The sequence below is a fragment of the Geotrypetes seraphini genome, chromosome 1 (genome assembly GCF_902459505.1).
Source record: "Geotrypetes seraphini chromosome 1, aGeoSer1.1, whole genome shotgun sequence".
In the NCBI taxonomy this organism is placed as follows: Eukaryota; Metazoa; Chordata; class Amphibia; order Gymnophiona; family Dermophiidae; genus Geotrypetes; species Geotrypetes seraphini.
The window spans coordinates 376404786-376430470 of NC_047084.1; the positions used below are offsets into that span (position 1 = coordinate 376404786).

The 25685-nt window shown below is 45.5% G+C and overlaps 1 protein-coding gene across 2 annotated transcripts in view; it reads right to left on the minus strand.

Annotated features, from left to right (window-relative positions):
- Positions 1 to 25685, minus strand: part of GTF2E2 (general transcription factor IIE subunit 2) — a 139501-nt gene that overhangs the window by 58124 nt on the left and 55692 nt on the right. For both annotated transcript variants that reach the window (XM_033915672.1, XM_033915665.1), the window contains exons 3-4: positions 19788 to 19879; positions 15011 to 15118 (exon numbers count right to left, since the gene is read on the minus strand). In XM_033915672.1, the coding sequence (XP_033771563.1) occupies positions 15011 to 15118; positions 19788 to 19879 (200 nt within the window). The remainder of the gene's footprint in view (positions 1 to 15010; positions 15119 to 19787; positions 19880 to 25685) is intronic.

Here is a 25685-nt window from a genome sequence, read left to right on the forward strand (position 1 = left end):
AGATAGGCCACGTGAGAGGAGCTGAAGGGTGGTAGAAAGGAACAGATGGTAAAGGAGGGAGGGAAGGGTGGTGGTGGAAAGGAATAGGAAAGGTGGAAAGGAATAGGACAGACATTGAAGGAGGGTGGAAAGGAACAGACCCTGAAGGGAAATGTGGAAGACAGAGTGGGAAGAAGACAGATGCCAGACTATGGGGGAGCGGAGGGAAGAAGATGGGTGCTAGACCAATTGGGGGGGGGTGAAGGGAGAGGCACAGTAACAGCAAATGGAAGACGCAGAGAGAAGACACACAGTGGATGGAAGGAATTGAATGAGAAGATGTGGAAAGCAGAAACCAGACAACAAAGGTAGAAAAAAAAATTCTATTTATTTATTTATTTTTTGCTTTAGGATAAAGTAGTATATTAGTTGTGTTGATAAAAATTTATAAACAAAGCCTGCCAGCTGAACATCTCTTTCTCTAGTTCAGTAGCAGGAACTTTGATTTATAAGAAAGGAATAAGCTAAATATTACAGTACTAAGGCTTATATGGATGCAGGGGGATGGTGACGGGGCGGTGAATGGGATGGCAGTGGCGGTGACGGGGCGGTGAAAGGGATGGCGGTGAAGGTGACGGGGCAGTGAAGGGAACGGCGGTGACGGGGCGGTGCAGAGGATGGTGGGCCGGGAACGGGGCGGTGACAGGGACAGATTTTTCCCCCGTGTCATTATCTACTTCATATCTCAATTCCTCATTCCTGATCTTGGCTTATGGAAATAAAAGTATTATTAATTTATTGATGTGTATTTATTTCATGCCTTTTCAGTAGTAGCCCAAGGTACTCGAGTCAGTGACATTCAGGTATGCTAGATATTCCCTCATCTTCTAAGCACTTACAATCTATGTTTGTAATTGAGGCAATAGAGGGTTAAGTGACTTGGCCGCAGTCATTACTAGCGGCAGTGGGAATTAATGCTGGTTTCCCTCATTAATAGCCCACTACTCCATGCTACCTTCTCAGCTTTCTTAAAGCCTGCTAGACAGCCAAATGTTTCTATCATTGCTCCCTTTCCCATTAGGTCCAATTTCTTTCCCACATTTGCATTTGAAATGCATCCAATTGTTCTTAAATGCACATAACTCCAGTACATTAGGAAAACAATTTTACTTATAAGGACATAAAACTTAAATGAAGATTATGCTTTACATACTAAAGCTTTTGCTACATCAGAAAAGCACAGTTACTTACCGTAACAGGTGTTATCCAGGGACAGCAGGCAGATATTCTCAACATGTGGGTGACGTCAACGACGGAGCCCCCTAGCGGACATTTTCGCAAGCAAACTTGCTTGAAGACCTTCAAGCTTGCGATTGGCCCGCACATGCCCCTCCCGCCCGACCTAGGGCATGCATCTCCTCAGCGTGGCCTCAGTTCAGATAGCTAGCAAAGAAGCCAACCACAGGGAGGTGGGTGGGTTGCGAGAATATCTGCCTGCTGTCCCTGGATAAACACCTGTTACGGTAAGTAACTGTGCTTTATCCCAGGACAAGCAGGCAGCATATTCTCAACATGTGAGAGACCTCCAAGCTAACCAGAATGGGATGGAGGAAGAGTTGGCAAGTTAGGGGAAAAGATTTTGCAAAATGGACTGGCCAAAATGGCCATCACGCCTGGAGAAAGTATCCAGACAGTAGTGCGAGGTAAACGTATGAACTGAGGATCAAGTGGCAGCCTTACAGATTTCCTCAAGCGGAGTTGAGCGGAGGAAAGCAACAGACGCTGCCATCGCTCTGACCTTGTGGCCCGTGACTCGACCCGGCAGGGAGAGACCAGCCTGAGCATAACAGAAAGAGATACAAGCGGCCAACCAGTTAGAAATGGTCCGCTTAGAAACAGAGCAACCCAAGCGATTTGGATTGAAAGAGAGGAACAGTTGGGGAGCAGAACGTTGAGGAGCGGTGCGCTTCAAGTAGAAGGCCAGCACACGCTTACAATCAAGAGAATGCAGAGCCACTTCTCCAGGGTGAGAATGGGGCTTCGGAAAAAACACAGGAAGAACTATGGATTGGTTGATGTGAAACTCAAGAGACAACCTTAGGCAAGAACTTAGAATGGGTACACAGAACCACCTTATCATGATGGAAGACAGTGAAAGGTGGGTCTGCTACCAAGGCTTTAAGCTCACTAACCCTACGGGCAGAAGTGAGAGCAATCAGAAATACGACCTTCCATGTAAGATACTTCAAGTGAGCCCGCGCTAGCGGCTCGAACAGGGATTTCATCAAGCGAGCAAGGACCACGTTAAGATCCCAAACCACAGGAGGAGGTTTAAGGGGCGGATGAACGTGGAAAAGGCCTTTCATGAAGTGGGAAACTACAGGATGAACAGAGATAGGCTTCCCGTCAATCGGCTGATGAAAAACAGCAATGGCACTAAGGTGGACTCGAACCGAAGAGGACTTGAGTCCAGCGCCAAACAAGTGTAATAGATAATCCAGGACAGCAGATAAGGAGGCAGATAGCGGCTCCTGCTGCTGAGTAGCACACCAGAAGAAAAGCGAGTCCCCTTCTGATGGTAACATTGGCGAGTGGACTTCTTCCGAATTGCCTCCAGGACGTCTAGCACAGGCTGGGAGAACTGGAACGAGAGCATTAAGTCTCAAGGAACCAAGCCGTCAAGTGCAGAAACTGTAGGTTGGGATGAAGTAGAGAACCTCGACTCTGCGTAAGCAGAGAAGGTAAAACAGGCAGAAGAAGAGGAGTTGCAACCGCCCCCCCCGATCCAGCCGGAGGACAGACACACACAGAAAAGGCCCAGCGCCTGCACCTTCCACCATCTAGCCAGCCAGATCGGGACCAGCGTGGGAGCCCTGCTCCGCCCCCCCCCCGATCCAGCCGGAGGACAGACACACACAGAAAAGGCCCAGCGCCTGCACCTTCCACCATCTAGCCAGCCAGATCAGGACCAGCGTGGGAGCCATGCTCCGCCCCCCCCCCCCCCCGATCCAGCCGGAGGACAGTGGAGCGCCTGCGCGACACGCCTGCGCCCCAAAGACCAGACCACCTGAACGCCTGTCGACCTCCAAGTCAGGTAATATCTTCATATCACAGCTTCTCACTGATACTCGGTTACTGCATATTGTATTCCTTACTGTTTACCTGTCTCTACAGCAAATAATTTCCTGACTCAGTACCTCTCTCAGTACTACCACTTTTACGCTACTCTTTTAATCAGTGCATTAACATGTTACCCCCTCTTCACAGCATATGGTTACTACTCATTATCTTACACTTACTTAGCTCTAGATGCAAGGCAACCTCCCCACCCTTCTTCCCCCCTCCCCCACCCCATTCTCCACTCGCACCTTCAAGCCCAAACCCCCCCACCCTTATCAAGGCCCCCTTCGACATCCAAGAGATCCCAATCCTAACTACTTTCCACAGACCTTCCAGACCCTATACCAAAAAAACCAGAGTACTAAAAAACATAACTCCCACCCATCCCTCCCCTTCCACCCCCCTAAGCTATTCCTACCTGAACATAAGATCTATGAGGAACAAATCCCAATTAATCCACGACTGGCTCACCGACACCAACCCTGATTTCGTCTTACTAACAGAGACTTGGCTACTCTCAGATGAAGACATTATCATCCAAGAATGCCTCCCCCCTAACTTCAAAATTCTCTTCTTAGCAAGAGAAAGAGGCAGGGGTGGGGGTCTGGCCGTAATCCTCAAAGACAACTTAAACGGCTCCATACTCAGCTCCAAATCCTCCCCCACCTTGGAAATCTTCTCTCTAAAGCTTCAATCAGAACTGCTAGTCGACTCCCTTACTATCATTCTGACATATATTCCACCCAAAAAATGGTCAGCAGCCAAAGAAGAATTTCAGGAATTCCTTCTATCCAATTCACTTTCGGGCCCTTACAACCTCTTATGCGGCGACCTTAACCTACATTTAGAGAATCCAGATCTACCTGAACCCACCGAATGCTGGTCCTTTCTAACATCCCTAAGCTTCCCTCACGCCCCCCCCAATATCAACCCACACAAAAGGCCATCAACTGGACATTGTTTCACTGAACAATTCGCACTCAACAAACCCTACGATCCGACTAATATCAGAAACCTGGTCAGACTCACTTTGGTCTGACCACAAAATATGCAACTTCGAGTTAGAATGGCAACAGACATCATCAACGAGAAACGCTAAACACAAACCCACTCTATTTAAAACAAGCAGAGGCAAACTCAACCCCGTAGAATTCTGGTCTAACTATGACATTATCCACAACCATGACGAGGATCCCAACCTCTTCATGAACTCCTGGATCTCCACCAGCACCCAAATCCTGAACAAAATGGCCCCACTGAAAAAAAGAAGGTTCAGACCTAGAAACCAATCGGGATGGTTTGACTCAGAGCTCCTTGGGATAAAGAGAGAATTAAGAAGACTAGAAAGGAAGTGGACAAAGTTAGGAACACCAGAATCCAGAGACACCTGGCGCCAAATGCTAGCTATCTACAAAAACACCATCTCAAAAAAGAAAAAAACCTTCTACGCCAACATTATAGGCAATACCTCCTTAAACAGTAGCAAACTATTCAAACTTGTCAACGACCTGTTCGACACCCACCCCTACACAAACCCAGTAGAAGATTCCATGATCACAGCACACGACCTGGCCGATTTCTTCAACTCAAAAATATCTAAATCAAGACTTGCCCTCCAAAACTCACATGACTCCCACTGGAACTACACCATCCTACAGGATCCTGACTCCTCTTCTAAAGCCGACATGAGCTGGTCCAACTTCAAGGAAACTGACTGGTTAACGTTCATCAAGTTCTATAATAAATATACAAAATCTTATTGCAAATTAGACCCCTGCCCCCCTAACGTGATGAAAGCTGCCCCCATCTACTTCAAAACCAATCTGCTAATCTGGATCAATCTACAATTATCCGTTGGGAAATTCCCGGAAGACCTAGGACAAATTATTATTATCCCTATAAAAAAGAACAAAAAAGAAGCAACCAACAACATCTCCAACTACAGACCCGTCGCAAACATCCCTCTGGCTGCCAAAATAATGGAAGGCCTGGTAAATGCTGATCTAAACAACTACTTAGACAAATTCAACTTACTGCACACCAACCAATCTGGTTTCAGACCCGGCTTCAGCACAGAAACTATAATGGCCTCCCTTCTAAACTTCCTACACTCCCTTCTCAGTCAAGGCTCCAACGCTTTGATCCTCCAACTGGATCTAAGCAGCGCCTTTGACCTAGTCGACCACTCAATCATGCTGAACTGTTTGGAGTCAATTGGCATCTCTGGAAACACCCTTACCTGGTTCCGAGGATTTCTAGAACTCAGGTCCTACCAAGTACTCTAAGATGATAATCTCTCCTTCAACTGGAACAACAACTGCGGACTCCCCCAAGGCTCCCCGCTCTCACCGACCCTCTTCAATATCTACCTCATCTCATTGGGTCACCTATTACAGAGCTTAAATCTCACTTTCCACATTTACGCTGACGATATCACCATCGTACTGCCACTATCCGATATTTCGCCGAATTTCAACATTCACCTATCCAATATCCTAAACCAAATAGAACTCTGGATGAAGGCCTACAAACTTAAACTGAACACAGAAAAAACCAAATTTTTCCTAGCCTCTCCCAACGAGCAGATAAAGGACAACAAGATTCACGTGAATGGTAAAGATTACGAAATTGATCAATCTATTAAAATACTCGGGGTTACCCTTGACAGACACCTAACACTAGAAAAACACACGGATCTAATGTTCAAAAAATGCATCTCTACCTTCTGGAAACTCCGCACCATCAAAAAATTCTTCGACGAATCATCCTTTCGTCTACTAGTACAAGCCTCCATCCTGAGTACGCTGGACTACTGCAACATCATATTTCTGGGAGCATACAAAAAGTCCCTCCACAAGCTAAGATTAATCCAAAACACTACCGTCCGTCTCATCTTCGGACTCAAGAAATAGGAACATATCTCGCCATATCTCCAAATACTCCACTGGTTACCAGTTGAATCCAGAATACTCTTCAAATTCGCCTGCATCAGCTTCAAAGCAATCTTCGGGATGCTACCAACTTACCTAGCTTCCCAATTCCTCACCTAACACTCCTCGAAAGTCCTCCTCCTTCCTCTCCCTTCCCCTAATGCTTAATGCTGTACACCTCTCTTACGCACTTTACACTTATCCAGTTGTAAACAGCATTGATCTCTAGTGACTGTTCATACTGTACCAGCCTAGAACTTACTTTAACACCCTGTATCCTATCGTAATCATCCCGTAACTGCTCTCTGGTAAATATCTTGTACCTTTTGTAACACCCAATACCCCGCTCACTTTGTTTTATCCTGTATCTCTTTGTAAACATCCTGTAACTGTTCTCATGTTATTATCTTGTACCTGATTGTAAACATCCATTACCCTGTATCTTATTGTAAACACCCTGTAACTGCTTTCTTGTTATTACCTATTGTAATCACCCAATGCCTGCTCACTTTGTATATCCTGTATCCTACTCTCTCTAGACACGACTTTCACTGTAAACCGCTTCGAACTTAGGGTAAAGCGGTATATAAGAAATAAAATTATTATTATTATTATTATAAGGGAGAACCACGGCTGTCGGGACCACCAAGGAGCTATCAGAATCATGGTAGCACGCATGGACTTGAGCCCGACGAGAATCTTCAGAATCAGAGGGAATGGAGGGAACGCATACAGAAACAGGTTCGTCCAATCCAGCAGAAAAGCATCCGCCTTGAGCTTGAGAGGGGTGTAAACCCTGGAGCAGAATCTTGTGATTGAGAGGGGACGCGAACAGATCAACATCCGGAGTCCCCCAACGAGCAAACACCTGACGCAGTGTCAAGGAATGGATGGACCACTTGTGAGGCTGCAGAAGATGACTTAACTTGTCCACCAGACAATTGTGCTGGCCCTGAATGTAGACCGCTCGAAGAAATATGTTGCGGCGGATGGCCCAATTCCAGAGCCGCAGTGCCTCCTGGCACAGGGACAGGAACCCCGTGCCCCCCTGTTTGTTGATATAATACTTGGCGATCTGGTTGTCTGTGCAGACCAGCACCACTCGGTTGCGAAGCAGGTGACAAAAAGCTTTCAGGGCGAGGAAAATTGCTCGAAGCTCCAACAGATTGATGTGACACGGGAGGTCGGCACTGGACCAAAGACCCTGAGTACGAAGACCCCCAAGCATAGGCCGACGAGTCCGTCATCAGGATCTTCTGCGGAGGAGAAGCATGAAACAGAAAACCTCTGGAAAGATTGGAAGAGAGCATCCACCAACGGACAGACTGCTTCAACAAAGGAGTCACGACAATGAGTCGAGAGACAGGGTCCCGATCCTGGTTCCATTGGGACGCTAGAGTCCATTGAGGAATATGGAGGTGAAGTCTGGCAAAAGGAGTCACGTGAACCGTGGAGGCCATGTGCCCTAGGAGGACCATCAGGAGCCGAGCCGGGGCCGAAGACAGATGGCCACCCTCTAGCATAAATGAACAAGGGCCGCCTGACGAGGCCGAGGCAAGAAGGAACGGAGACGAACCGTGTCCAGGACCGCTCCGATGAATTCCAGAGACTGGGACGGTCAGAGATGGGACTTGGGGAAGTTCACCTCAAAGCCGAGACTCTGAAGGAGCAAGATGGTCTGATTCGTCACTCGCAGAACTTCGTGGCGCGAGGACGCATTGATCAACCAGTCATCGAGGTAGGGAAATACCTGCAGGCAGTGGAGACGCAGGGCCGCAGTTACCACAACTAGTCACTTCATGAAAACCCTCGGAGAGGCCGCCAGGCCGAAGGGAAGAACACGATATTGGAGGTGGAGATACCGGCGAGAGGCCGGGTGTATAGGAATGTGCGTGTATGCCTCCTTGAGGTCCAGTGAGCACAGCCAGTCCCCCTCGTCCAAGAGGGGGTACAAGGTAGAAAGGGTGAGCATTCTGAACCGTTCCCTGACCAAAAACTTGTTCAGAGCACGGAGGTCCAGGATCGGACATAGATCCCCCATCTTCTTGGGTACCAGAAAGTACCGGGATTAAAATCCGGTATTCCACTGGTCCGGAGGAATCTCCTCGACTGCCCAAAGGCGAAGAAGGGCCTGAGCTTCCTGCAGAAGGAGAGGCAGCTGAGACCGGGCAGAAGGAAACTTTCTTGGAGGAAGGTCCGGGGGCACGTGACTGAAGTGAAGGGAGTACCCCTCCCGGACGATGGAAAGTACCCAACTGTCGGTGGTAAGACTTTCTCAATGGGTATAGAAATGATGGAGACAACCCCCGAAGGGGAGGGGGAAGGCTCCAGGAGGAAGGGAGCCTGAAGCTCAGACTGGAATTGTCAAAAGACAGCCCAGGCTTCGCCGGAGCCAGCGGCTGAGCCTTAGCTTGTCGCTGCTGCTGCTGTTGCGGCTGCTTCGAAAGAGGCCGAGAGAATGCAGGAGTAGATTTCTGCGGATACCTCCAGAGAGGAATTTTGTATTGTTGAGCCGGAGGGGTCTTCGACTTAAGTCTCACCAGAGAAGCAAAGGACCATTCGTGTTCCGAGAGGCATTTGGTGGCTGCCTCTATGGAATCATCAAATTGCTCATTACCCACGCAAGGGAGATTGGCAAGATGATCCTGGAGATTTGGATCCATGTCCACAATCCTGAGCCAAGCGAGGCGACGCATGGCGATTGCAAATGCTGTGACCCTCGAGGACAACTCGAAGGCGTCATAGGCTGCCTGAAACATATAGAGGCAGAGCTGGGAGAGGGTCTCCTCGAGGAGACAAAAATCCTGATGCCGAGAATCCGGCACCTCCTCCCGGAACGAGCGGAGGGCGTCCACACAGAACCTGAGGTAGGACGTGAAGATATAAGTTATAGTTGAGGTTCGCCATCATTGAGTTTTGATAAAGACGGCGACCAAATTGGTCCATCGTATGGCCCTCCCTGCCCAGAGGGATGGCAGCGTAAACCTTCGAGGGATTGGACTTCTTCAAGGAAGACTCAACCACCAAGGATTGGTAAGAAAGCTGAGCACTCTCAAACCCTTAACCAGGATCGTCCGGTAACGAGATTCCAACTTAGAGGGAATGGCCGTGACCGCATAGGGGGTCTCCAGATTCCGTAGAAATGTTTGCCGGAGAACCTGGTGCAATGGCAAGAGCACCGCCTCACGGGGCTGATGATCAACACCCATTTCCCCCTAGGAATTCCTGGGTATAATGGGACTCAGACTGGAAGTCCAGGTTCAAGGCCCTACTCATGTCAGAGATGAAACGAGTAAAGGAGGAGTTTTAAGAAGAAGACTCATCCCCCTGAGGAGACCTCGAGTGAGATCTGGGGGCAGCCGAGAAAGAGGGAGAAATTTCCCTCGAATAGTAAGCCGGGGCCTCGGAGTCCCATGAATGGGAGATCGAAGAGGCTCGACTAAAGTATCTGGGGGGCGTCGAGGAACGACCCTGTGCAAGTTGGACTGGGGAGGACCCCGGAGTCTGAGCCTCAGAGAAGACGGGGCAAAGGAAAATTCCTCCACCGGTTTCGAAGAAGACCCCTTAGAGGCTGGCATCTGCCTCGATGGGGAACGCAAACTAGAGTCCAACTCAAGGACAAGGGTATGCCTGGAAGGCTTTGTGGTCGGAAACCGAGAAGACCGGAGCTTTTTAGGATGGGCAAGCCTCGACATAGTAGCGGGCCCCTGTCCTGGATCCTCGAAAAATCACAGGTGACTCGGGGGATGAAGAATCGCTCAAGGGAACCCGAGTCTTGCGGGCACGGCCTTAAAACACGAGAGAAGGACACTCAGGCTGGTCAGACCGAGGCTGGGTCGAGACCAAGGTCAGAGGCGTCGAGGTCGGGACTAGTTGGCTCACCACCAAGGAAAGCTGCGTGGTAAGTATAGCCTTAAGCATGTCCTCGAACATAGGCACCGAGACCAAAGGCTGTTGGATCGTAGGTGCAGCAGTGCGCTCCTTTGGGGGCGCTCCTTTGGGGAAGAGTATTCCCTACGTGAGGAGGCACACTTAGAATGATGTCTCGAAGACGCTGATGAGGCGGCACTGACATGAGACTCTGAGGCAGGCTTCTTTGCCGGCACACCTGAGGAGGAAAGAGGAGACTTACCCGAGACCGGAGTAGCAGGAGGAGCCGAGGCCGAAGCCTTTGAGGCCGAGGGGGACTTCGAGGCCGAGGCACCCAACGAGGGTGCAGAGGCCGAGCTCGAGGCCTGTCCTGCAGGATCCATGGGGCCAAATAGTTGGAGAATCTTGGCCACCCTCTGACTAAGAGCCCATGGTTGCAAAGTCGCACAACGTGGACACAACTCAGCGCAGTGCTCCGCACTCAGGCACTCCATACAACGATAAGGGTCGGTGATGAAGATAACCCAGATGCACTGATTACAGTTTTTAAACCCGGAATGAGGCCGGGACATAAGAAAAAGGACGGCCGCTGCCCTGCGAGGCCAGGCGGCCAGAACAAGACCAGTGAACCCGGTCAAAAATATACAAACGGAAAAAAAGAAAAATAAAGACGCGGGCACAGTGACTTAACTAAAAGTAACCAAATAAGCCGCGGTGCAAGAGGGACAACGAGATTGCATGAAGCAAGGGAGCAGTGCTTCTGGCTCCGCGGAAAACAGAACTGAGGCCACGCTGAAGAGACGCATGCCCTAGGTCGGACGGGAGATGCTCGCGCGCATGCACGGGCCAATCGCAAGCTTGAAGGTCTTCAAGCAAGTTTGCTTGAGAAAACGTCTGCTAGGGGGCTCCGTCGGTGACGTCACCCATATGTTGAGAATATGCTGCCTGCTTGTCCTGGAATAATGTATTATATTTATTTCTACCTAAGTTTTTTCTTTCAGCGGAAACCCTGTTACTATTCACATTTGTCTTCTGCGGTCCCGCTTACGGATCTTCAGTCATGAACACAGAACAGAAATATCTGTTAAGCAATTCAGCCTTTTCTTTATCAGCTCGTACATATTTCTTCCCTTCACTTTTGAGTCTCACAGTGCCATTTTTGCACTTCTTCCTATCACTCACACAGTGGTACCTCAGTTTATGAGTGCACCGGTTTGCGAGTGTTTTGCAAGACGAGCAAAACATTCGCAAAATCGGTGCCTCGGAAACCGAGCACGCTTCGATTTGCGAGCGCTCCCCCTCCCTGCGGTCTGGCACCCCCCTCCGCCGCCATCAGGCACGCCCCCGCTGCGACCTGAGGTCCCCCCAACCTACCCGAACCCTCTTCTTACTTTGCTGTAGCCTCCGCAGCGGCACCGGCACCAGCATGTCCTGTGCGTGGTGCCGGTGCCTGAAGATCTGCTTCCTGTGCTGGGCCTTGAGCATGTGCGCATGCTCAAGGCCCAGCACAGGAAGCAGATCTTCAGGCACCGGCACCACGCACAGGGCATGCTGGTGCCGGTGCCACTGCGGAGGCTACAGCAAAGTAAGAAGAGGGTTCGGGTGGGTTGGGGGGACCTCAGGTCGTGGCGGGGGGGGGGGGGGGCCCGATGGCGGCGAGGGGGGCGGATCGCGGGGGGGAGGGTGCCGGTTCGCGGGTAGGGCCTTCGGGGGAAGCAATGCCGGTTCTCGTGGATGGGGAGCAGCGCTGCTGGCCTCGGGGGGGGGGGGTAACCTATCAAAGCGACTTTCCATTATTTCCTATGGGGAAACTCGCTTTGATAAACGAGCATTTTGGATTACGAGCATGCTCTTGGAACAGATTATGCTCGTAATCCACAGTGGTACCTTGGATTACGAGCATAATCCGTTCCAGGAGCATGCTCGTAATCCAAAATGCTCGTTTATCAAAGCGAGTTTCCCCATAGGAAATAATGGAAATTCGCTTTGATAGGTACCCCCCCCCCGAGGCCAGCAGCGCTGCTCCCCCCCCACGAGAACCATCATTGCTCCCCCCGAAGGCCCCCCCGCGAACCGGCACCCTCCCCCCCCCGCGATCCGCACCCCCCCCACCACCATCGGGCACCCCCTCTGCCATGACATGAGGTCCCCCCAACTCACCCGAACCCTCTTCTTACTTTGCTGTAGCCTCTGCAGCGGCACCGGCACCAGCATGTCCTGTGCGTGGTGCCGGTGCCTGAAGATCTGCTTCCTGTGCTGGGCCTTGAGAGTTCACGTTCGACGTGAGAGTTCACGTTCGACGTGAACTCTCAGGCCTTGAGCATGCGCACATGCTCAAGGCCCAGCACAGGAAGCAGATCTTCAGGCACCGGCACCACGCACAGGACATGCTGGTGCCGGTGCCACTGTGGAGGCTACAGCAAAGTAAGAAGAGGGTTCGAGTGGGTTGAGGGGACCTCAGGTCGCGGCGGGGGGGTGCCAGTTCGCAGGGGGGGCGCTCGCAAATCGAAGCGCGCTCGGTTTCCGAGGAGCCGATTTTGCGAATGCTTTGCTCGTCTTGCAAAACACTCGCAAACCGGTGCACTCGTAAACCAAGGTACCACTGTATATCTAAAAAAAATGTCTTATCTCCCCGTTTTACCATATTGGCTATTTTTTCTTCCATTTGTATCTTTGCTTTCCCGACTACTCGACCAGCCTCTCTTAACTGTTCCAGATATTTGCCTGTCTTCCTCTTTCTGCGATCCTTTGTAGCTTATGAAAGCTAACCTTTTATTCCTTACCTTCTCAGCTACTACTTACTTTTACTGGAAAATACCAACTCCCCTAGAATTCTTTCACCCTTCCCTGGCTCATCTCATATCCTCCATTCAATTTTTGTGCCTTCTCTGTAATAAAGACTTAGGACCCCTTTTACAATGCGATTACCACATGGCAAATGAACCAAAGCCCATTCAATTTCTATGTGTTTGGTGCATTTGCCATGTAGGAATCGCTACTGTGGCTTTGTAAAAGGGGTCCTTAGTTAAAACATGTATACATGTTGAATTCTACTGGAAAGGGTACCCATCAATAGTAACTATGGTGCAAAAAAGCACAGTTACTTACCGTAGCAGGTGTTATCCAGGGACAGCAGGCATATATTCTCACATGTGGGTGACGTCATCTACGGAGCCCCGATGCGGAAGCATTTTCAAGCAAACTTGATTGAAGATTTAAGTTTGCTCTGCTGCTCCACGCATGCGTGCCTTCCTGCTCCACTAGGGGGTGCATCCCCTCGTGGTCTCCAGTTCAAAATTTTCCGCTGAGCCTAGAAGTCGTGTTTTTTCAGGCTCTGCCCCAACTGCCTTCTAGCACCGCGATTTTCTTGGTTTTTTTTTCACCGTTTAAGTCGCTGTGCGCAAAAGTTCCGCATCGGGGCTCCGTAGATGACATCACCCACATGTGAGAATATCATGCCTGCTTGTCCTGGGATAACATTCCTAATTAGCTGAAAAAAGCAGCACTTACATTTTTAATTTATTAAATACCTAGGAGTAGAAACCCTAAGCTGAAGAGGCTAAAACTTTCAATAGCTCGCATGTGGGAGGGAAAAGGATAGGCATCAAAATATGATGGTAGAATTACAGCTTAAGCATGGAATCAAAATATGAGATCCAGCTTAAGCATAAATACTCAGCTCAACTCTATATGATGTAATCCTCAACTAAACAGAAACACATCACAAATATGAGGCTGGACATAACAAATTCAACTACCACTACTGTTTTAATGTATAATTTAGAGAGATTTTGATCTTTGAACCCTTAATAGGTGCTTTTCATTTTGTGACCTTTAACCCTCATAACTTTAACACCATCAGTACTGTAAACATTTTGCTCTAAATTTATGCTCTGTTCTTTGTATATGCTTTCTCTGGGGTAACACATCACATAAAAGTTTCCCTTAAATGTATCAGTTCAATTGGGTAGGGAGGGGGGATATTTTATTAATATGTATTTATATGATTATGGAATTTATGGTAGGGAGGGATGGGAAGGGGGAGGGATAAGAATTTATTTCATATACAAATGATGGAATATAAGTGATATATTTATTGTTAATGTGATTGAATATACATATACACTTAATGTAATTTTGAAAATGAATAAAGAATTAAAAAGAAAAAAAAAAAAAGTTTTACACTGACTGGAGCCCTGCGATTCTGTGCATCCAAGGCTTTAAGAAACTACTGAAGGCATGTTTGTTTGTGAACGCATTTATGTGGTTCATAGACAACGGCGCGAAAGACAAAAGCGCGCGCGCCGCCGCACCGCTCTAAATTACAGTTTTTAGGTGCTCCGACAGGGGCTTTTGTTGGGGGGTTTACTTAATAGACATCGCGCCGGCGTTATGGGGGGCTTGGGGGGTTGTAACCCTCCACATTTTACTGTAAACTGAACTTTTTCCCTAAAAACAGGGAAAAGGTGAAGTTTTCAGTAAAATGTGAGGGGTTACAACCCCCACACCCCCCACAACGCGGCGCGATGTCTATTAAGTAAAGTGGGGGGTTCCCCCCCCATGCCCCCCCGTCGGAGCACTAAAAACAGTAATTTAGAGCAGCGTGGCGGTGCGCGCTGCGCTCAATTGTCTGGGCGCGCCTTTGTCCCGGCGCGCTTTTGACCTGACACCCATTTATGTAATAGGATGTGGCTGAGATTAGGATACGAAGCATTAGGATAAATTAAGGATTTGGATTTGTGCGTGCTGATATTATTTTAAAGCAGGCCTGCACAATTCCGGTCCTCGAGGGCCGAATCCAGTCGGGTTTTTGGGATTTCCCCAGTGAATTTGCATGAGATCTATTTGCCTGCACTGCTTTCATTGTATGCATATTGATCTCATGCATATTCATTTGGAAAATCCTGGAAACCTGGCCTGGCGAGGGCCTAAGTTGTGCAGGCCTGTTCTAAAGTTATGCAGGATTAGGATTTATAACAATTATGTTTGTATTGTCAAATTTTTTATGTATGTTTTGTATGTAAACCGTGTAGGTTGTTTGCGGTGTATACATTTTTAAAATAAATATTATTGGAGCTCAGTAGGGGTGGATTCTAGTTTGCATCCTTTACCTCACTCATAAGCCATTGTTTCTGTTTAAGCGCAATATCTAGGTGTTGCGTTTCATCCAATATTTCATCTAGAGACAAAGGGTGGGTGTCGCCTCGCTGATGCCGTGTCTGTAAAAAAAAGAAACAGTCATTACAGACTATCAGATCATTGCCAGCAAACAAAAATTGATTCTTAATACTCCACAGACCCAAAGATCAACCAAGACAGAAACAAAAACACTGTGGAGACAACGATGTCCAAGATGCAGGTCTTTATTGAAAATACAGTCAAATAATCCACATGACGAGATGTCAAGGACCCATGTGGATTATTTGACTGTGGGTCCTTAGTCCCCATTTTTTGGGTCCTTGACATCTCGTCATGTGGATTATTTGACTGTATTTTCAATAAAGACCTGCATCTTGGACATCGTTGTCTCTACAGTGTTTTTGTTTCTACATCCTTCCCAATACCAAACACCCAAAGGGGATAATTTTATAATTCCACATCTCCATTTAAGTACCCTGAGCCTGCGCAGAAGGAGCCTATTCTATAAAGGCGCCCAGGTTCCATTATTTAGAATTCTAGCAGAACCCAACATGCAGGTGTTCACAGTTGCTTTTTTTTTACAGCAGGCGCTAGATTTGTGAGCACTTGTACTTTTGGCTGTTAGAGACTGATATTACATTGTTTGAGATTTGTCACACCATTATATGAAGTGCCATCTATCAAAATAACATAATTTAGCAACAGTGTGACTCCTGAGGAAGGCACTTAGGTGCGAAACACTGGCCGTGTTGAGTCAGGTGTTTGTTTTTTGCAATAAAGTCCCAGTTGATACATTTCTTCCATCTCTAGTATTGTTGGTTTTGTTTTGGTTTTTGTGTCTGCAGTTATGCCAGTCATAGAGCTTGTGCAAGTGAAAGTGTGAGTGCCTCAGTGCATCAGGGACATATGTAAATTATGGCTTCACTTATGTCCCACCTCTGGATACACTCCCACCTTTGTAAACATGCATTATAAAAGTTAGGAATGTATTTGCAGGATAGCACTTAGGCAGAATGTTGGCCATTATATATTTATGAGTGTAGATACGTATGTGTGTGTGTCATGATTCTAAACAATTAAAAGAATAATGGGCGCATAAATATGAGTGCTTGCGGTTTACAGAATTGTACATCAAATGTGTGGTTCAATTCCTGATCCTTAGGCAGCTGAGGTAAAGTTCTCATCGTCACACACTGCTCAACAAGGTCTGGTGTAAGGAACCAGGTCACAGGTATTGGAAAGTCCACACAGTTTTATTCCTGATGCACAATTATAGAGCTCGGTTGAGCTATAGCTCTTCTTTTCATCCAGTGATCCTTAGAGCTCATCACAAGCTTTCTTAGAGCAGGGAGCTGGATGGAGTACATCTGAGGGTACTGTGGGAACTTAGCCAGCTCCACTGGCTGACCTTTTCAATGCTTCTCTAGAGTGAATAGTGGTATCGGAGGCCTGGAGAAGAGTGGTTGTGGTCACTCTCCACAAAAGTGGAAGTAAAGGAAGAAGTAGGGAACTACAGACCATTAAGTCTGATTTCTGTGTTAAGTAAATTAATGGAAACACTTTTAAAACAGACTATAGTAAAGGTTCTGGAATTCACTGGATTACAAGACCTGAGGCAATATGGATTCACTAGAGGCAACCAAAACGCTTTTTTAGAAGCGACCTCCCCAGTCTAATTGTACTTCCTTCTCCCATTTCCCTTTTTTACTTTCATCTCAATGTATTTATTACTCTCCTTCCCATCCTCTCCTAATGTATCATGTACGTTCATGGGTAAATGTTTCCCCCCTTTTTTTTTTTTTGGATTAGATAGTTTTTATCCTTTTAACTTTTACGATATATTATTTAAACCGTTTAGATACCTGTATGATAAACGGTATATCAAAAATAAAGAAACTTGAAACTTGTAGGTGAAAGTTTGACAACTCCAGTGTGTTGATCATTTTGTTGTCACTTACTGCGAGTGGGAGAACTATACAGCTTGGAAGGAAGAGGAAGGCATTTTGACTGGTAAGTGGAATACCGTCAGCAATACACCATGTTTCATCCTCATCATGGTTGGCATGGTAGGGACTACACAACTAGTGTTTAAACATGCATGACCTGGGCCTACACGGAGTGGTGGACGAAGTTCTGATCACCTTGTTGGGCAGACTGGATGGACCGTTAGGGTCCTTTTCTGCCTTCATTTATTGTGTTACTTTGTAGGGAGAATGGACAGATCAAATAAGGCTCATACTATAATGCACCAAGGAGTAGTCAAACAAACTGCACCATTGCCAAATATCTCTGGTACTTCAGGAAGTGTCCAAAATGATAGGTAGACAACTCCATTCAAGGGAACAGCGCAAACTTTCCTCTCAAAACTTCTGAACTGGTGACGGGGTGGAAAGAAACCGCACATCAATCCTTATAGTAAAATTTGTGTACAGCTGCAGTCTAGAACAGTAAGATATATCCACAGGAATACCTTACAAGGACTAAAAACTATTCTTGCCTCAGGCAAGTTCATTTTTTACTGGTGGCATGAATCAGCAAACACTCCTTTTGCTCTTGAAGATCAAGAAATGAGGAGAGGGGAATACCCCTTCTCCTGCTAAGAGAACTGCTCCCACTCATAGGAAGTTGCAGATGGGTGGAGCAGGTGGAGGGAATGCTTTGCCAACAGGATGAAGCAGAACAGCTTAACAGAGATTCTTTTTAAATATATTTACCTTACACCATTTTACGGGTAATTCAACACGAGTTAGATTTAGGTATAATAGGGATTTCTCTGTTCCTAGACAACAATCTAATGGGGTTGGGGTGTGTGTGCGTGCTAAGAATACCCGTACCATTGACGGGATTTGGGATTCTGTCAGATACTTGTGACCTGGATTGGCCACTGTTGGAAATAGGATACTGGAATAGATGGACCATCAGTCTGATTCAGTATGACTATTCACATGTAGGAAATTTGCATGTTGGCAGGGGCTTCTCTCTTCCTCTGAGTTTGATGATATCAGATCCATAGTACTCCTACAAAAGGTCCAATGGTTAGGGCAAATGAGAGCTCTGAACGCAGACAATGAGCCAGAGAACTAACCCTGGATTTCTTGGGTTTTTTAAATCGTTTTCCCACTAATCCTGAGAACCAGACAGCAAGAGAACAAATTGGGATTACTGTCGTGCGGAAGAAGATTACATCACAGTAGGTGTCATTTTGATTTCATCTATATGGAAACTATTGATATTTATTAAAAAAAAAAAAAAAAGCGCCTACAACAGTGTGCCTTAAAGCTTTTGAAGCTGCGGCACACTAAACGCAGGGCTGTGGCTGGAGGGTATCCAGAAATGTGTAGACATCGACGCAATGACATCATGTGCATATGTGACATTATCATGTCGACGGGCGCGGATGCCCTCCAGCCGCAGCCCTGAGCCTCCTATTACCGCCAGTGTGTGTGTGTGTGGGGGGGGGGGGGGGTGCTAGAGAAAGAGAAGTACAGAAAGGAGGCGAGGCGACGGCTGACTGCCTACAGGACGTGCCTCCCCTTTTTCCATTATCCTGGAACTCCTCTAATCCCAACACCACCAGATCCACTCAAAAATTCAAACTATCCTTCCCCTCATTAAAAGGCATATCCCATGCAGGAAAATTAGGGACTTCCCTCTTCTTCAGGATCACCGAACTCTGGAAACAGCTTTACTACCCCGCTTCGAAGCCTGACCTCCCTCCAACTCTTCTGAAAACATTTGAAAATTTGGCTTTTCTCTAAAATGCAATGACCCCTCACTCATCGATATACGAAGTCCCTCTAAACTTCTCTCTCTAAGTCCTTCTACTTTTCATTGTAGTTCCTTTCTATACCAACTCCTGTAAACCGTGTCGAGCTCTACTTCTGTGGAGATGATGCGGTATACAAACTTAAGGTTTAGTTTAGTTTAGTCCCCGATGAAAGTTTTTTGATATTTCGGAGGGGTGGTGCTGCAAAGCTAAGTACTTTTTGTGAATTACAATTACGCTTAGAAATTATTTGGAAACCAAAGTTTAAAAAGTTAAATTATACATTAAATAAAGAAGAATTTGCATGATTGGAAATGAATAGAATATAACAATGGGATCAATGAGGAGTCCAGCCTGCATACCTTAAGTCCCTTAGACTTCCTGGAATAAATTGCTTGTCGTAGGCCAGTGTATTGCAAACTGTGTGCTGTGTGGAAGGTGCCGGCACTGGCTGACTGCTCACAGAACATGCCTCTTGTGGTGAGACTTAAATAATGTCTACACACTACCAAAGTGCATCTAAAAAAAAAAAAAAATTATATATATATATATATATATATATATATATATATATATATATATATATATATATATATACATACACACACACATATATACATACATACATATATATATATATATATAATTTTTTTTTTTTTTAGATGCACTTTGGTAGTGTGTAGACATTATTTAAGTCTCACCACAAGAGGCATGTTCTGTGAGCAGTCAGCCAGTGCCGGCACCTTTCCTCCTCACTGGCGTCTCACGGCATACCTTGAACCTGCCAAACAGCACACAGTTTGCAATACACTGGCCTACGACAAGCAATTTATTCCAGAAGTCTGAGGGACTTAAGGTATGCAGTTTAAGATGCAACCCCAACAAGGGATAACTCCATTGGTGGAATAGCCACAATACCTTCCACAACTGACAAACTGCCAAAATACATGAAAATCAGTGTCCAAGGAGGAATCAGAAGTTACCTTCATGTAGTTAACTATTTTAGCAAGGACTCCGAACCTATACCCAGTGCTTCCTGAAAGAGCTTTCAAGTTAAATATTCCATTGCTGCCATCTGTGAATAGAAACAAATCATAAAAAGCAACCAAACAATAACATGCTGCTTTCTAGTTGGGTTGTGATGGAGGAGGGGAAGAATTTTGCTGCAAACTTTTAAAAAATTATCTAGGAGGAAACATTTTTTTGAACATTCTCATAGCTTAAACAAGTATTACTAGTTCTGCTTTACATTATGATTGATTGGGCGATTTAGTCAGTGTGTCCAGAAAAAAAAGGGACCCCCTTACATAGTTTCAAAACATTTTGAAACTGTTTAAACATTTAATATGAACTCTGAAAATATATTAATCCAACCTTTTAGGAAACTCCCTTAGCAAACACTTTGCGCCGTATGCCTTAGTATGTCAGAAAAATTTAATTGCAACTTTATCTTCTTCACTAAACACCATCGTAATTTTGTCATTTTGAAAACAGGGATCATCCAGTTTTTATAGCATCTTGAAGTAACACCTGTCAATAACAGTATTAAAAACAAAATTAACACCACTACATTTGTTTTGGGGTTATTTGGAAAAATGATGGGGGTCCTGTTTTTTCTCCGGACACCATGTAGAGAACATGACTGCTATTACTATCTTTTGACAATAAGTATGATAGCACCAATGTGACATCAAAGAAACTATAATATACGATGACATGTTTCCTATATATCTCCTCTCTAACCTTATGATACCTTAATGATCATGGTTTAATTCTCCATCCTTACACCAACCCAACTTAGGTAATATCAAGAGGTAATAGGGGTCTCAAGCGCTCACAGTTATAAGCCCGACTTACTTTTCAAGACTAATAACTACAAAGTGAGCTATCATCGGTCCAATACACTCTCTTAAGTGATTTTTATACTTTTAAATAGTTTAGTGATCTTAATTTCTTATGCAATACTCTCTCATTTTGGTATACAGTCATGAAGTTATGAAGATTCCAGTGTGTTTCACAAGAGTTTGAAGAATTATTTAATTCTCCATGCACCTTCTTGTGTTTCATTTGAATCAAATGGACATTCTGCATTCTTTTTTCTAGCTCTGAAGTTATGGAATGAATTACCCCTGGGTTTGCAGTCCAAACAGTTGCTTGTCAAATTTAAGACAGATTTAAATCATACTTTTTTCAACAGGCTTTTGGTGACTGATTGCTAGGTCCAGAGATTGGGTGTGAATTCTGATTAAATTAAAATTTTCTCTTCTCTATCTTCTTCTTACATAAGGTATGACTAATTCTGTCTTATCTATATAATGACATTCTTTTCTCAAAATTTTTTATTGTATCTGCTTTGACCTGTATGTCAGGTAGAGCAATATAGCATGTTTTAAACCAACAAACATAAAACCTTTAAAAAAATTTTTTTAAAAATCTGAATTATTATTGAACAAAGTCCCAGCTATAATTATCAACACTCTGTAGGCTACAGTTTATAGAGACCTTCACACTGTGCTCTGCGAGCGCATGTGTGCGTTTACACCAAGTTTAGTGCAAGAAGAAAAAATTATTACCTGCTAATTTCCTTTCCATGATTCCTGCTAGATCAGTCCATTCCTAAACAGCAGATGTAGGCAGAGGACACTGAATTCCTCTGATGACATTACTAGCATAAAGTAGTAGCGTAGTTCTAGAACTCTCTAGTAGTGCTGCCCAATTCAGGAAAAAAATTCTGATTCGATTCGAATCGATTTTTCAATTTGATTTTCCTGCCCAATTGGGTGTTGTTTTTTTTAAAGCTTTGCAGTCATGGCACATTAATTGCCAAAAATTGTGCACGTCATCTCAGGACTCCTACAATCCTTTTAAAAACCAAATCAGATTTTCCCCATGCCAAAATTATAGCTCTCCTCATGACAGATTAGGCAAAACTAATTTTGTACACTGGACATGATCAAGGCATGCCAAACAGGGATTAATGCTTACCAGTAACTAGTCTACTATATCTGTGTAAATAATATCATGGCTTAAATGCATCTGGCTACCTACACAAAGCTAGACATTTCAGATAAATAAACTTACGGACTTCCAAGGAATGCTTATTATTAATTTTATGTTTCTAATTCTATTTCTAATGTTTGTGTTCCTATAGCAGACAAACCAATTCAACTACCTAACTATAACAAGGCACATGGAAAGCACAACTCTCAAATTCTGGTAACAGGAGATCGAGTTACTTTTGGCCTTGGCTCCAGTCTTGCCTCCTTTCACCTAACATCAAAAACTTCTCTCATTCTCTACCTCCACCCCCTCCTCAAACTCTTGAATGGTATATGAGGAGCAAACAGGGCAATTCTTCAACTTTGCACATCAAGTTAGGTGCACCAATAAGACACACTGAGCGCCAACTCTAATGGCATCCTTGCAAAAAGATATTGTTATAAAATACCCAAAAGTACCGAGGTTTACTCTAGGTATGTCCTATCTATTTCCTCGAGGGCACCGAGGGACCAATATGTAGATCGGATCTAGAGAGGTTTGTTGTCTGCCAGGAGCCAGGATGTGACCACCTGCTTAGGTAGACTGATCAGGCCCCAAGACCACTACCCGATACTACCTCCTTAATGTTTTACCCTTAAATGTCTTTCTTATTATAAGATATGTAACTTTGACCTTCCTTTCCTCCCAACTGTTGTTTGTCTTGTCCAATATCTAATGTTTATATATTTATTGTATGTTTTTATCTTAATTAATTGTATTTTAATGTACATCGCTTTGTATAAAGATATAGCGATTTATCAAATATTTAATAAACCTTGAAACCTTGAATTCTCATCCACTTTGGGACGAATGACACCACCAGAAACACCCTGGAGAAGATACCTGAAGACTTTGGAGTTCTGGGTGAGAAGCTGAAGCAGATGGGAGTGAAGGTGGTCTTCTCTTCCATCCTTCCAGTGAGAGGTGTGGGAAGAGCTAGGGAAGATCGTATCCAGAGGACCAACGAGTGGCTGAGTGGATGGTGCAGAGATGAACTTCGGATTCCTGGACCACGGAGAGGCACTTCAAGGACTACAGGGAGCCCATCTGATCCCTAACCAGAAGAGGGAAGAATGTCTTTGGACGACGGCTGGCTCACCTGCTCCAAAGGGCTTTAAACTAGGTGGGTTGGGGGAGGGTACCCATTCTCATCCTGCTGTGGTAAGTAACCTTCCTGGTGAGGTAAATAACCACTCCATTTTTTAATCTGAGGTAAGTACTCACGTTGCAGACTGCACTGTAGGGGGCAAACTAACTCAAACGGGAAAATCTCCATGCAGACCGGGCAAACATGGAGTATGGAGGGCTATGTATGTTAATGCCCGCAGTTTAGGCAATAAAATTCTGGAATTGGAGACGGAAATGAGGAATGCCAACCTAGATATGGTGGCAATATCTGAAACCTGGTTCTCGGATTCCCATGGATGGGATATGGCTATACCAGGGTATAACTTGCTCCGTCGAGACAGAGAAGGCAAAACCGGAGGAGGGGTAGCACTATACATCAAGGAGGACATCAAAGTTACCAGGATTACAGATGTCAAGTATACCGGGGAATCCCTCTGGGTGAACCTTAACAGGGGAAATGACAAATACTTGTACCTTGGTGTTGTATACAGACCTCCAAGACAACAGGACAACATAGACAAAGAATTAATCGAAGACATTGAGTCCATCACTGCGTGGAGACATTGTGCTGTTAGGGGACTTCAATATGCCTGATGCAGAGTGGAACAAACTTTCTGCTACGACCAGCAACAGCAGGGAGCACAACTCAAACAGATGGTATTGGAGCCACCAAGGATTGGGTGATTCTGGACCTGATACTCACCAATGGAGATAGTGTCACAGAGGTTTCGGTAGGTGATGCGCTGGCTTCCAGTGACCACAACATGGTATGGTTTCACCTCAGGAAGGGATTCACCAGGTCAAACATGTCAACAAAGGTTCTTAACTTTAAGGGCACTAACTTCAAGAGCATGAGAGATTTTGACTATGAGGCACTGCAAAACCAGGACACGACAGATAGTGTGGAAGTACTGTGGTCAGCTCTAAAATCGACCCAACAGGAAGTAACCAACCTCTATATAAAAACCGTGAGTAAACGACGGAGAAATAATAAACCCCAGTGGTTCTCCGTAGAGATTTCGAATCTCGTAAAACAGAAGAAAAGAGCATTTGCATCCTACAAACAATCACAACGACTGGAAGCTAAAGAAGCCTATCTGGTGAAATCTAGAACTGTTAAAACAGCAGTCAGAAATGCCAAACACCAGATGGAAGAAAATTTAATTAAGAATATTAAAAAAAGGGGATAAATCCTTTTTCAGGTATGTTAGTAATAGAAAAAGGAACACAGACGGGATAGTGCGCCTAAGGAAACCTGACGGTAACTATGTAGAATCGGACGATAAAGCCGAACTACTCAATGAATACTTCTGCTCAGTTTTTAACCTGTGAGGAGCTGGGATCTGGTCCACAGCTGCAGACAAGGGAGAGCTCAGAAGACCCATTCCGGAATTTTTAATTTACCGCCAGTAGCGTCTACCAAGAGCTATCAAGGCTCAATGTGAACAAAGCCATGGGACCAGATAAACTGCACCCCAAAGAGCTCAGGGAACTAAGAGATGTCCTGGCGGAGCCGTTAGCTGCGCTCTTCAATTTTTCCCTAAGCACGGGAAAAGTCCCATTGGACTTGAAAACAGCTGACGTCATTCTGCTCCACAAAAAGGGATGCAGATCGGAGACTGCAAATTACAGACCGGTAAGTCTCACATCAATAGTGTGTAAACTTATGGAAACGTTGATTAAACACAAATTAGATGTGATTCTGAACGACGAGAGGCTGAGGGATCCCCACCAGCATGGATTTACAAAGGGAAGGTCCTGCCAATCCAATCTAATCAGCTTCTTTGACTGGGTAACGAAAAAGCTAGATAAGGGAGAGTCCCTGGATATCGTGTATTTGGACTTCAGTAAGGCTTTTAATAGTATCCCACACCGTAGGTTATTGAACAAGAAGAGTTCGTTGGGTCTAGGAGAAACATTGACTGCATGGGTTAAAGACTGGCTCAGCGGCAGACTACAAAGGGTGGTGGTAAATGGTACTCCCTCCGAAACGTCAGAAGTGATCAGTGGAGTGCCATAGGACTTGGTCTTGGGTCCAATCCTATTTAATATCTTTGTACGGGACCTGACTCAGAGACTTCAAGGTAAAACATCATTATTTGCTGATGACGCTAAACTGTGCAACGTAGTGGGTAAAGGCACCGTGCCCGACGCTATGACACAGGATCTACTTTTACTGGAACAATGGTCTGCAATTTGGCAACTGAGTTTTAATGCCAAAAAGTGTAAGATTATGCAGCTTGGCAGTGGAAACCCATGCAAAAAACTTACACCCTAAATGGTGAGACCTTAACAAGAACTGTGGCAGAACGGGACCTAGGAGTAATCATTAGTGAAGATATGAAGACTGCCAATCAGGTGGAGAAAGCTTCATCCAAAGCTAGACAAATGCTGGGTTGCATCCGAAGAAGTTTTGTCAGCCGAAAGCCTGAAGTTGTGATGCCGTTGTACAGGTCCATGGTGAGACCTCATCTGGAATATTGTGTTCAATTTTGGAGGCCACATTATCAAAAGGATAAGCTGAGAATAGAGTTGGTTCAGTGAATGGCCACTAGGATGGTCTCAGGGCTCAAGGATCTCTCCTATGAAGAACGTCTAGGTAAGTTGCAGCTATACTCTCTCGAGGAACGCAGAGAGAGGGGAGACATGATAGAGACGTTCAAATATGTTACTGGCCTTATTGAGGTGGAAGAAGACATCTTTTTCCTTACAGG